The sequence below is a fragment of the Hemicordylus capensis genome, chromosome 2 (genome assembly GCF_027244095.1).
Source record: "Hemicordylus capensis ecotype Gifberg chromosome 2, rHemCap1.1.pri, whole genome shotgun sequence".
Lineage (NCBI taxonomy): Eukaryota > Metazoa > Chordata > Lepidosauria > Squamata > Cordylidae > Hemicordylus > Hemicordylus capensis.
Genome location: NC_069658.1, coordinates 36,128,105 through 36,141,562, shown reverse-complemented (window position 1 = coordinate 36,141,562; position 13,458 = coordinate 36,128,105). Strand labels below are relative to the sequence as shown.

The 13,458-nt window shown below is 42.7% G+C and overlaps 2 protein-coding genes across 11 annotated transcripts in view; one reads left to right on the top strand and one right to left on the bottom strand.

The window, feature by feature from the left end:
• The window catches only part of DDX4 (DEAD-box helicase 4), a 120,263-nt gene extending 109,129 nt beyond the window's left edge, over positions 1 to 11,134 (bottom strand). For 2 of the 9 annotated variants that reach the window (XM_053298255.1, XM_053298261.1), the window contains exons 1-6: positions 10,912 to 11,064; positions 10,589 to 10,730; positions 9,014 to 9,077; positions 8,571 to 8,639; positions 7,327 to 7,374; positions 6,257 to 6,343 (exon numbers count right to left, since the gene is read on the bottom strand). In XM_053298255.1, coding sequence (XP_053154230.1) covers positions 6,257 to 6,343; positions 7,327 to 7,374; positions 8,571 to 8,639; positions 9,014 to 9,077; positions 10,589 to 10,687 — 367 coding nt within the window. In that variant the 5' untranslated portion in view covers positions 10,688 to 10,730; positions 10,912 to 11,064. Of the gene's footprint in view, positions 1 to 6,256; positions 6,344 to 7,326; positions 7,375 to 8,570; positions 8,640 to 9,013; positions 9,078 to 10,588; positions 10,731 to 10,911 lie in introns of all 9 variants that reach the window. The other 7 variants (XM_053298260.1, XM_053298263.1, XM_053298256.1 and 4 more) reach the window with 6 other exon arrangements.
• Positions 11,135 to 11,164: 30 nt separating this feature from the next.
• SLC38A9 (solute carrier family 38 member 9) overlaps positions 11,165 to 13,458 on the top strand; it is a 110,578-nt gene continuing 108,284 nt past the window's right edge. Inside the window, exon 1 of one of the 2 annotated variants that reach the window (XM_053298271.1) lies at positions 11,165 to 11,241. The gene's annotated coding sequence lies outside the window, so the exon portion shown is untranslated. Of the gene's footprint in view, positions 11,635 to 13,458 lie in introns of both variants that reach the window. The other variant, XM_053298270.1, reaches the window with a different exon arrangement.

The following is a 13,458-nucleotide window of genomic DNA, read 5'->3' as shown; positions in this document are numbered from 1 at the left end:
ACTATCCCTACAACTGGACTAAGTCTGGTCTAAATTGTTAGGCAGTTCACAAGTTAGCCCACTTAAATGTTCATGAGTCGACCATCTTGAACTGGGGTGAATGACATCACAAACTACACCATTGAGGTGTCCCTATGTGTCCCTCCAACTATACCCAGTTTGGTTCATATTGGTCCAGGCATTGTCAAGTTGATGGGGCGGGGGTGCACACACATGGACTCACACAGTATGCCAGGTGATCTCATAAGCTTACTTTCCTTCAGGAAAGGTGGCTAAAATAACTTCCATGCTGGCAGGAAGCCAGAGGCATTCAAAACATATGCTACATTATACCATAGAAGAAGAAACACAAGCTTTCTGCCCCTACTTTTTTAGATGCACCGTCTCCTAGATAGGAAGCGCACACACAATTTTATTACAGCCTTAAGCCAACCAGAAAAGAAAAAAGAAAGAACATACAGAAGTGCAATAAATATCATAAAGAGCATCGAAAATGTACAAAACAGGATTGCTAATAAAACTAAGAATACATTATAAAAAACCATGGCAGGATGTCTGTCTCATAGCCCCATAAATGAATTTAGCTACAACTTTAGTGACTTCATCATTGGTGTCAGCCAGGCAATAGTTAAGATAGAAGGAGTCAGGCCTACCAGGGAACTGCTCAAAAATTGGAGACAATAATTCTCTCCTCGAATCACGGTATAGGGGACAATATAGCAAAATATGCATGACAGTTTCAAGGCTACCCTCTCCACATGGAAACAGCCCCAAAGCAGAAGGATCTTTAGAAAACCTGCTAAAGAGTATAGCAGAAGGTAATACGTTCAACCTGGCCCTAGCAAAGGCCGACCTGAATTTAACAAAATGAAGTGAAGATAGATATCTGGCAGACTAGTTTCCAACTGGGAGCGAGATGCCAAGATGCAAGGGGGAACAGCGTCTATTCCCAAGAGTAACCAGACATTGAAGCTCAATATCCTTTAGGCGCTGAATGACAGTAGCCTTTGCATAGCCCAAGGAGAGAATGTGAGAAGGACAGAGCCCCATACCCAACATTTTGGTGGTAACGACAGACAGCCATGGGTTAGGAAAAGAATCCCTCCACATATGTTGAATATAAAGAGATTCCTAGGGCTTCAAACAGAGTTTGAGCCAACGTGTGAGTGAAGCCACCCAAGCTAGACAGGAGATCGAACAAGAACCAGTCTCGAGGCAAAGAGTAGCATAAGATACGCATTTAGGGACTCAGAAAATAGCTCTAAGGAATCTGGACTGGATCAATTCGATATCTGAACAGACCCCGAGTCCATATAGAGACACCAAAGAGCAACTGAGCCGCAATTTTAGCGCGGAAACTCGCAAGGCCTTAGGTATAAATTGGGCGCCTTTTCTAAAGAAGAAACGCAAGAAGACAAATAATGTATTGCGTGCCAGAGAAATAGCATAAAGGCGCTGAAATTTCCAATTTAGATTGGCTTGAAAGTAAATCCCAAGATATTTAAGCTTGGTAACCTGTTCTATACAGATCTGATTAATCCTCCAATTATAGAGCTTCCTAGAGTTCGAGAAAACCAAAAACTTTGATTTATCGAAATTAATGGAGAGTTTATTTGAGTTACAATAATGGGCAAACGCTTTAAGAAGTCTCGTTAGACCAAGCAGAGACTGAGATAAGAGCACCGTGTCATCAGCATATAATAGTGCAGGAACACGTACGTCTGCCAATTTAGGGGAATGGGCATCCACCTTTCCCAAAACTTGGGCCAGGTCATTTACAAATAGGTTAAAGAATGCAGGGGCCAGCAAGCAACCTTGCCTGACTCCGCGAGTGGTAGGAATATGACCAGTTAGGGCCCCTGAGGGATATCTTACTCTAATGGAGGAGTTAGCATAGAGACATCGGATTAGAAATAAAAGCCTTTTATCAATAGATGTTTCGCTAAGTTTGGCCCATAGCAACTCTCTTGGTATAGTATCAAAGGCAGCTCACAAGTCCATAAATGCGACATATAGTTTACCTTTAGAGGCAACTGTGTATTTGCATGCCAGATGGTATAATACCATGCAATGATCCAGCGTCGAGTGACCGGCCCTAAATCCTGCCTGCTCAGGGCCCAGAATATGGTGCTCCAACATCCAACCCTCCAGCTTATGCCAAAGGTAACGAGCATAAAGTTTGCCTTAGATAGGAAGCATAAGGTATATCTTTTCACATAAGGTTTTATTTTTTCCATCTTTTCACCCAAGCTTTCTCAGCTTCCTAATATTTTTGGGTTTTAATTTCTGCTTATTTTTAAATTGTTAATTTATTTTTAAGTTTTTGTATATGTTTTTCCAATTTTCTATAGAAATCTGCTTTTGCCTCATTGGGGGCATATATGCCCACTACTATATATTTTAAGTCGCCAACCTTTATTTCTACCATCAGTACTCTTCCATAATCATCTTTGTTTATCCGTTTTGGCTCTAAAAAATATTTTATATAAAGAACTACGCCCCTTTTTTTCTTAGTATCTAACATTTCAAATTGCTGGCCCAGTGCTTTGTTTTGTAAATATTTTCTATCACTCCTTATATGCACTTCCTGTAAGCAAATCAAGTCTAATTTTCTTTTTCTTAAATCATGGAATATTTTTTGGCATTTTGTTTTTATATTTAAGCCATTTACATTCAAGGAAAAGAATTTTATTTCCATACTGACTATTTATTTATTTTGCTAATCCCTCCCTTATTTATTGCCTTGTGTCTTTTGGAAATCCCCTGGAACCTGAAGATCGTTCCTGTATCTGCGAAGAAATTGTTTTATTTTTTATTCTTCAGTTGATCTGTATTTCTTGTTTTTATAGGTAAAGACAACCCCTTGAGGGAACTCCCATCTAAAATGGATTTTATTTTGTTTTAAAGTATCAGTCAGATCCCTATAATCTTTTCGTTTCCTAAGGAATCTCCTTGGGATTTCTTTCATCACCATAATTGTTTGTCCGCTAATTTCCCATTTATCTTGAAAGTGGGCTTGTATAATACAATCTTGGGTAGACTTGGAATTGAGTTGAACTATACAATCTCTAGGCACTTTGTGGGTGACTGCAAAGGTGGCATTTGCTCTGTAGGCATCTTCAATCAGTTCTTCCATATTAAGTAAATCTACCTGCAAAAGTTTAGTTAGTTTATTTGTCAGCACATCTGTTAGATTTTGAGTTATGCTTTCTGGGATTCCCCTTATTCTAAGCATTTTCCCCCTCTGTACCAATTGCAACATTGCAAGTTGATCAGCTAACTCTTCATTTTCCTTTTTCGATTCCATTCTCTCCTGGTCTGCAACGTCTACTTTTTTGGAAATTTGCTATCTGTTGTATGTCCTCTTTAAGAGTTTGCATATCATGGACCACAGATTGTACTACTTCATTATTTGTGTCTAATTTGCTATTAATAGTTTGAGGTAACTCCCAAATTTCACCGGTGGACCTATCCATTTGAGGAATCGTTCCCACTGATAGTTTTCCAGCCGTGCGGGTTTGTGGTCCAGTTGAGGTGTTCTTAGTCTTAGACATTCTAATATACTAGCCATAACCTACAACATAATGGATGTTTACAACAAGGTTAACTCTTTAACCAATATACACCTCCAGTAACTGCAAACAGAAAAGTGTGATTTCCACTTTGATTCCACTTCACCCTTACTCTTCTTCGCTCAAGGCGCCTCCATTAGTTCATTCTATAATATAGTCACAGGTCCCCTTCCATGCTCATATTTGTAGACTCACACAGAAAGTCAACTATACCCCCAAAAGAAAGGTAGGAAATATACTTCACACTCTTCAGGACACTTCAAGACGTCCCGAGTTCGCCATATTCACCTCCGTAATCCCCAGCATCAAGTCTTTGCACTTAGGGCATATTGCAAGCCAACAAAATAGTAACCTGGACTACTTCCAAGTAACTTAAGCAAAATTTGAACCGCTTTAAATCACTTCAGCAGATTCAATAGCCATTCGAAAGCACAAAAGCAGGAATAGGCATTAATCACCCCTCTCTTCGAGATTACTGCAAAGTTATAGCTCCTCTTCTCTGCAGATGTTCTTGTAAGGTTTTAGTCTCTCTCCATATGGAGCTGTGATATTTCAACCATACCTTAACATCCAAAGGCATCCAGAAGGCGTTGTTTAGGTAAGGTTCTATCTCACAGGTTATTTTCCTTGTTCCTTTAGATGAGATTCTTAATAGCTTACTTTGTTAACTCACTGGCGTTTAATAGAGATTGCAACACTTCCGAGCTTGATATCAGGACAACCTGAACTCGACACTGCAGAACTCTCCTTCAGTCTAGCCCTATCGCTCGACTGGCACGAAGAGACCTTGCCTCCCCGCGCCCCTTCGCAGCATAGGAACATAGGAAACTGCCATATACGGAGTCAGACCATTGGTCTATCTAGCTCAGTATTGTCTTCACAGACTAGCAGTGGCATCTCCAAGGTTGCCGGCAGGAATCTCTCTCAGCCCTCTCTTGGAGAAGCCAGGGAAGGAACTTGGAGCCTAGATGCTCTTCCCAGAGCGGCTCCATCACGTGAGGGGAATATCTTACAGTGCTCACACATCAAGTCTCCCATTCATATGCAACCAGGGCAGACCCTGCTTAGCTATGGGAACAAGTCATGCTTGCTACTACAAGACCAGCTCTCCTCTCAAAAGGAGCTGACTTCGCCTGGCTGGTTGAGTCTTCTTCACCTCCCACTTTAATCCGGTGGGGCAGGGGGTGGTTATTGGGTCTCCCCAGTTGCTTTCTGCAGGTCTTCTCTCAGAGACTCCAAGCGAAGCGTCTTGCTCAGTCAGCGTCGGAACCGGAAGTGGTTTTTTGTATATGTTTTTAACTGGTTTTATGTTATTGTAAACCAGAGACGAAAGTTTGGGGCAGTATACAAATTTGATAGATAGCTAGAAGGTACAAAGCTAAAATGTCGACCCATTTCCAATGCAAAGGAACTGCATTACATGCACCTGAAGCCAGACAATTACTATGTAGCATGGAGAAAGTCACTTTAAGCATCCAAACTGGAGTTAGGTATTGAGTAATTTGATGACATTACAAGATACACTAAGTTAAACAGCTCTGAGAAACATGAACATTTGTTTCTTGCATTTCTGCGCCTCAATTGTGGCTTAGTGTTCTTGCATCCCTGACTCTACGGATAATCTAGCATTAAGTCTATTAATATGCAAGAGAAAGAGTCTAATGTTAAGTAATATATCTATTGTCAGTAGATAGTAGGAGAGCTGGCCTTGTGGTAGAAAGCATGACTTATCCCCTTAGTTAAGCAGGGCCTGCCCTGATTGCATATGAATGCGAGACGTGATGTGTGAGCACTGTAAGATATTCCCCTTAAGGGATGGAACTGCTTTGGGAAGAGCAGAAGTTTTTAAGTTCCCTCCTTAGCACCTCCAAGATAGGGCTGAGAGGGATTCTTGTCTGCAACCTTGGAGAAGCCGCTGCCTGAGCTAGATGGACCTATAGTCTGATGCAGTATATGGCAGTGTCCTATGTTCCCAATTCAGAAAGTGCATCTGACTTAGCTACAGTTTTGCTTCCACATCACACATTTAGTTTATTTTTCAGCAACCGCCACCCCGAATCTAAAACAAAAAATAGATATATAATTACATGGGGTTTAGACTTTATATGTTCTTGCATTCTGTATCCAGTATTTCAATTCCAATCGTAATTTACACTTAAAAAGGAGAGCACCTTTTTGGTATTCATCAGCACACTAGTATTACAGGCTAATTTTGCCGAGTCCAATTAATTTCTAAATCTTGATTAACACACATCAGTTCTTTTACAAACTAACTTAATTTCTACTAAATATATCTTTCACCAGCCTAATTTTTTTTTAAAAAAATTCTAAAACAGTTTTAACTATTTGGCTATTTATTGTTTAAATGGATGTTACTAGTCTTGCCCACGCTGATGAGCATAAAGGGAGGATAAAAGTCTCTTAATTAAAAAGCTGGTTCTATGCTGGGTGACTCTGGGCCGGTCACTTCTCTCTCAGCTTAACCTACTTCACAGGGTTGTTGTGAGGAGTAACTTAAGAATGCAGTACACCGCTCTGGGCTCCTTGGAGGAAGAGCGGGATATAAAATGTAAATATAAATAAATATTATAAAGCTGGTATATACATCAAGACCTCACATTACAGAAGCTATGAATGATCAAATGGCTAACTTTATTTTCACCTTAATGCAAATAAGCACTTACCAAGAAGCCTACCTCTGCTTCCAAAAGTCCTTCCACTTCCAAATCCACCAGTTCTTTTGTCTTCTCCATTTGGTTTTCCACTTACACCTGACAAATTTTAAGAGATCTCTTTACTGGCCAAAGCTAACTCAGATTGTAATTTATTTCACAAGCTGTAGCAAGCCTCTGGATTGCATTTCTCTTCCCCTGCTGTGAAGGTATGAGACTGAAAGTTCTTGCTTTGGCTAAAGCACAGTTGTCCTTTGTGTTAAAACTATGATTTATTTTAACTATGGTTAAAAACAAGCCAGGATCTAACTGCAAAAGGAGGAGAAATGAGATTAGGAAGCTGCAAATCCAAGGCTTGTCTTAGCTTACTCATGATAACCTAAGCCATGGGTTGGTCTATGAATCAAATATCAAATACCAAAAATGATCAGGGTTAAGTATGATGTCAGAACTGGCAAATGTAAACCGCCCTGAGCCTTTTGGAAGGGCAGTATAAAAGTTTTAATAATAAATAAATAAATAATATTACGAGATGGCTTGCAAACTGGTTTGTCAATTCAAACATCACTCTACCTCCCAAAGCTGATTCATCATGGAGATGAGAGAAGTTTATGAAGCCAGGTGTGGAGAGAACAGAAAATGAAAGCAGCTCCAAACCAGTTTGGCACCATGCTTGAACTGAGCCCACAAAAAGAATGTTCAGTTCTTCAGTTTTTACTAAAGTACCTTCAGGGCATATGCAATGGTCTGGCAGTAGTGTTTTTAACCTTAGGCGAAACCTGTAGAATTAGAATCTGCCTACTGTGCATATCTAATGACGCTGTACCCTATCCATCTATCACATCAGATAATAATCCAATTTCTCCCTCTCTCTGATTTCTAATCCACAGCCACTACAGAGTGAAAACACATAGTGCCTTTAAGTTCCATCACCCTATGTGAATAGCACTTTGCTGTTCACAAAGTGAAACACTTTGCAAAAATAGGTCAGTGAATGCATACACCATGTGTTTTGAAAATGTAGTAAGTCTTTTTTTTTTAAAGTAAGAAACAGGTGCAAATATACATCAGTACATATATACCTCTATGTCTATCACCCCAGGAAGCTCGGTTTCCAGATGAAAAACTCCCTAAAAGAGTTGATTTAGTTAGCATCATGTTTAGAAAAGCAGTAACAAAACAAATTGGGACTTAACACTTCCAGAGTTTAATACAGACCATAACTTTCATGTCTGGATTAAAGTGAGCATGGACCCATCTAACTCTAATTAACTACTGATGAAGTACAGGTGGCCTTCATTATTTGTGAAAGTTCTGTTCTGGCCTACAACCGCCGATAACGAAACTGTGGATAAATGAAAATAATGGAAATTGGGGGAGTGGGGTTAGGTTCCTGAGCCCAGGAAAATGACTGAAAAAAATCACCAAAAAAGACAGCATAAAAGCAGAAATAAGGATGGAGCACAGCACTCTACCTTGGCCACCTCAGCTCTCCCACTCTCCAGCAATGCCCCCCAGCTTCTCCAGTAAAGTGTAATCATGACATCTGAAGTTCAGCACTTAGCAGCAAAAGCCCCTTGGCCTGACTGGTTGGCAAGTTGGCCAAAGAGGCAGCACAAAATTAAATCCAATTCAAGTAAAAAGACATAGAGGAGTGAGAGAATCAAGGAGTGAGACGAGAATCAATTTTCAACTGATAATTAAAATCAATTTAATTTTTAATTTTAATTTTAATTGCCATTTATAGTGTAATTATCAGAATCGGGAAAATTAAAATAAAATGTCATCAAAACTAAAGTTTATAAAAGTGATAATCTGCATCTTACAAGGGCAGTATAATGTTTCAAAAGACTCCAGAAAATGGCTCCAAGAAGCTCCACAGGAATGGCTCAAAAAAAGGCTCCCAAAGGCTCCACAAAAATGGCTCCATAAAGCCTCCAAAAGCTCCTGAACAATGGCTGCTGGAGGCTTTCAGTGGCTCCCTAAGGATACCAAATGCTACCCAAAATGGCTTTTAGAAACACAACACACTCTAAACATTCAGATCAAAGCACTCCACTGTCCGAACCCATGAGCATGTGCAGCAAGGGCACGGCCACATAAGGGCAGAACTGCACTGCCAAAATTGTGGTCATGCAAAACCATATACCGTGGATAACGAGGTCAGGTATATATTGCTCAACCACAGATAGCTAAACTGCAAGTGCAAAACTGCAGATAACAAGGGCCATTTGTATGCTTAAGGAAGCTTTAATAATAGCTTCCTATCCAGTCTACTTCAAGAGAATACAAGTTAATATCAACCTATTATACATCACAAGATTACCTTGGCTGCCAGGACGCCATCCAGAACCTTGAGTAAGCTGGTGTGCTTTGCTAGGTTCATCATCAATATCTACAAGCGGAAACCCAAATAAGCCAATTGAGACTACATTCCTGGTAATTATGACTATGTCCCTCCTCCCCACAGGGTCATCTAACACCAACTGCTCTGTAAGAACATGGGGGGGGGGGGTAGCACAGTAGGAGGTTGGCACTCTTGGCAAAGACATTAGAACCTGTTCCTGCTTCAACTAGGCTGTTTTTGCTTCAAGTATCTATCCACCCTCCCAGCATCTAAGCAGCCTCCAGTTTCAATGAAAAGTCTTTCTCTCTTACCCCAGCTGTTGAAATGCCAGGTACTGCATGGAGCTGGCCTCCATTACATCAAGATCCCCCCACCCACCCCACACACACACCAAAGCGCCTATAAAAATTTTTAGCACATACCTATGGGCTTTACATTCTGAATGAGGTTGCATGAAGTTTCATTTGCTTTTGCAGAGAAGCTGCCCTATAAGAGTGAACAAGACATTAGGCACATTGGAACAGCCATACCAGCCAACAAGTTTTATAGCCAGTTAAACTATATTATACTACATTCACAAAACCACATACATCAGTGCCCATATTTCACAGAATTGTTCAAACAACTAGTGTAATGTTAGAGTAACTAAGGCTACAATCTTATGGAGACTTACATGGGAGTAAACCCCACTGAACAGAGATTTGTTTCTGAGTAAACATGCACAGAATTTTGCTGCAACTCATGCCCTTTCTCCTCCATTAACATTCATGCTATGATTGATAGAGAAGATGGACCAAAAAAGTACAAGCACCGGATAATACAAAGGATTAGGAGCAGATCCAGAAGACAACAGCCCAGTTCTAAACAGGGTTGCATGTTAATCCCACCAAGTTCAATGAAGATTGCTCCCAAGTCGAGTATAGGCTTACCCAGGTAGCAAATAGCCACAGTACTTATAGCAAGAATTGGAGAAAGCACTTCTAGGAAGTTCCTCCAATTAGTGCAGAGTTTTAGCACTGAGGTTGCCAGTTTGGCTTGTGCCACCCATACCAATGCCAATACCCAGTCTGGCTTATTAGCACAATAACTATCTCAAGGCCCAGCAAGTGCTTTGTTATAGCACATCAAGCACTCCAACTCAGCTCTTACCAAAATACAAGGAGGGACCATTTACAAAAGCCTTATGCACTAGAGCTAGCATTCTGCTTCTTGTTTCAGGAAACAGAAAGTACAGTTTCCCCCACACGCAGCTTCCTAAAAACTGTTGGAAGTAAACAAAACCCATAACTCTCCACCTCCTGATTTGTTTTCCTCCCCTCACACCACCCCAAGAAGCATTTTCTGAAATTCAACATGCTCCTAGAACAGGGATGCACAATTTCAGCCCTCCATCTGGTTTTCCAACTACAATTCCCAGTCCATAGTAGCCAGTAGTCTGGTGATTATTCAACATCAACACGAAGGCCAGAATTGTGCAGCCCTGTCCTAGCAACCAAATTCCAGTAGTACATCAAAATTATTATTTATTAAGATGAGAAAAACCCTCCTTCATGCCATTCAGTGGCGGGGGAGGAGAGCTGGTCTTGTAACAAGCATGACTTTCCCCTTAGCTAAGCAGGTTCTGCCTTGGTTGCATATGAAAGGGAAACTAGAAGTGTGAGCACTGTCAGATATTCCCCTCAGGGGATGGAGCACTCTAGGAAGAGCATCTAGGTTCTAAGTTCCCTCCCTGGCTTCTCCAAGATAGGGCTGAGAGAGATTCCTCCCTGCAACCTTGAAGAAGCCACTGCCAGTCTGTGTAGACAATACTAAGCTAGACAGGTCTGACTCAGTATATGGCAGCTTCCTATGTTCCCCAGAAAAACGTTTGAGAAAAGCACAAATGGAGCAAACTACATTTATGGGTGGGCAATCCATATCCCACAAATTTGATCTCTGCAAGAGAAATGGGGGTCCGGTGGGGCATTAGCCCCCACCCCACTTTCACCACCACGCACCAGCTTCTGGAAATTAGGCTGAAAGGAGGGCAGGGCTCCGCCTCCACCTCTGCTGGAGCTATTGTCCGTGATCTCCGTGTCCCAGTCGTCGTCATCCATGGCACCGCCCCGGTCTGGGCAGAATCACGCAATCCAACCGGCTCTGTGAGAGAGGAAAAAAGGCCAAGATCCGTTACCTCGACGGGAAGGGAAGAGCAGGAGAGCGACACCCCGCCCCCCGCCGCCCCAACCAACGCTCGCTCCCCTCAACGGCCCCTTCTCTTTCGAGGCCTCCTCGCGACCCCTTCCCGCCCAACGGCCCCTTCGACTCGGCTTCCCCTCACAGGCTGGCAAGGAGCGAAAGCGAAGCAAGAGGAGTCGACGGGAGGCCGGCTCCCCGCCCAAACCTGGCCCGAGAAACCAACACCTCGGACGACGAACGGCTCCCAACGACGAGGCGCACGCACCCAGCGGTTCCTCCTCACCACCCGCTCCACGGCACGTGCTGCTACTAGCCCCGCCTCCGCTTGCCCCACCCCCTTCGCGTCTCCAACCTCCTAACCCACCGGGCCCCGGTCACGTGCCGCGGGGCAGCCCCGCCAATCGAGGGCCGCTGACGCTCAGGGAGAGAAGAGAACCCGACAGACAGAGAGGGGGGCAGTTACGGCAACAGAGTAGGGAAGTCCGTTAACCGCCTGCGCTGATAGCGTTGCGTCGCCCGCTCGCCGGGGCCGCAAATAGGCTTGCTCGCTCCCCTGCTCGCTGCGTTTTCTCCGCGGGCGCCCAAGAACTTTGCCCTGTGGGCGGTCCGTTTCGCGGCGACTGGAGCAAAAGTTGTGGGGAGTTTTCTTTCTCTGGTGCTAGGGGCTGCCACGCCTCGGCATGCAATGCAATCGGTTTTTCAGGCCGAGCCTATGAGTGCTTAGGCGGAAGTTATGCCCCCCCCCCATTGGCGTCGAGGAGCAGTGAGCACAATAAACGAAGTAGCCCTGTGTTGCTGGTCCAATAAAACTCCGAGAGTCAATGTTAGGTGCTGCTTTTATTAGGACCAGCTATAGGATCATAGAGTGAGCAAGCTTTTAATTTCTCCAGCTGAACTCCATCTTGCATGGAAGAACAGCCCAAACCCCAAAGCCTATCTAGTCCGGCATCCTGTTTCACACAGTGGCCCACCACACCAGATGCCTCTGGGAAAGCCGACAGGCAAGAACTGAGGGCATGCCCTATCTCCTGCTGTTACTCCCCTGCAACTGGTATTCAGAGGCATCCTGCCTCTGAGGCTGGAGGTGGCCTATAGCCACCAAGCGAGTAGCCATTGGTAGACCATGAATTTATCTAAACCCCTCTTAAAGCCATCCAGGCTGGTGGCTGTCACCACATCCTGTGGCAAATAATTCCATAGGTTAATTACGTGTTGTGTGTAAAAGTACTTCCTTTTATTGGTCCTAAATTTCTCAGCAATCAGTTCCATGGGATGACCCCTGGTTCTAATGTTATGAGAGAGGAAGAAAAATGTCTATCAACTTTCTCCACACCATGCATGATTTTATAGACCTCTGTCAAGCTTGCATCAAGCCTCCTGTTTTCAGTCTCAAGACTGTTACAAACCGCAGATTCTGGAGTTTTTCCATATACAAAGCTTTTCCTCTCACCCTACCCCACTCTTTACTTAACATCTAGTCTGAAAAAGATTTCTAGATAATTCAAAAGCTTGCTGATTACTTTGTGATATTTTAATTTATTCCTGATAAAGATATTACCTCCCACTTTAGCTTTTGGATTCAGTTGGACTGAATCCTAGTAAATGCAGAAGTGCATAATATTGCAGCCCTTGTGTTTCATTTCTGATTTCCCTTTCTTTTAAAAGTTCTGATTCACTGCAGATTTAGGATTTTTCTTCCTTCATATGCACTCTCCCCTCCACTTTGCTTCACATCCAGCCTGAAGAAGACTTCTTGAGAACGCCAAAGTCTGTTGAAAAGTTATTTCTCTTTTTATTAATTTACCTGTAATCTGGTCTTAAAGTTTGCAAGCATTCCTTCTGTACCACAAAATGACCATGCACTCTCCCTTCTCTTGTTACTAGTTGATGTCCAGAAGAATTTGTGTGTTTAGAGCAATGTATTTATAGCTGCAGCACTTAAGGGTTTTTTGTTGGGTTTTTTTGCTTTTAAATTTCTTACTTTCATGCTTTTCCAATGGGAGAGTTTTCCCACATTTTCTGGCAGATCAATTTTTATGGCAGTCTAGATGAGGTCTGGAACCTACCTGTGAAAACAGCATGTTTTTATCTTTCATGGTTTGGTCTGGGAGTTTCATGTCAGTGAGCGAGTGAGGCTCAAGCTGTTATATAGAGAGATCTATTATGCAAGGGTTCTATTGAAAGGAGCATTATGAGAATTTGAATGAATGTTTGGTGTATATCTGTGCACATGTGGTTGGAAATAATGTGCCCCACTGGGTTTAGTGGGGCTTCTTTCCAGGAAGGAAAGGCACATATGCATAGTTCTGGTTGCAAGTGCCTAGATACAAGGCAGATCTAGTTGAATCAAGGTATGATCTGTGGTCTGATGGTGCTTCAGAAGGAACTCAATAATAATCTCTGTAGATCTTATTTCTTTCTACTTTTTTCAGGGCTGCAGAAGTCACAGGGTAGCCCCACTGACTTATCTTTTGGAATTCAGAAATAGCTGTTTAGTGCAAAATGCGTGGTCAGATGTACACTGTAAATTAATCTCCTAGATCAGGGTTTCTTAACCTTGGGCCCCCAGATGTTGTTGGACTACAACTCCCAGAATCCCCGGACAGGGCCTTTGTGGCTGGGGATTCTGGGAGTTGTAGTCCAACAACATCTGGGGACCCAAGGTTAAAAAACCCTGCCCTAGACACAG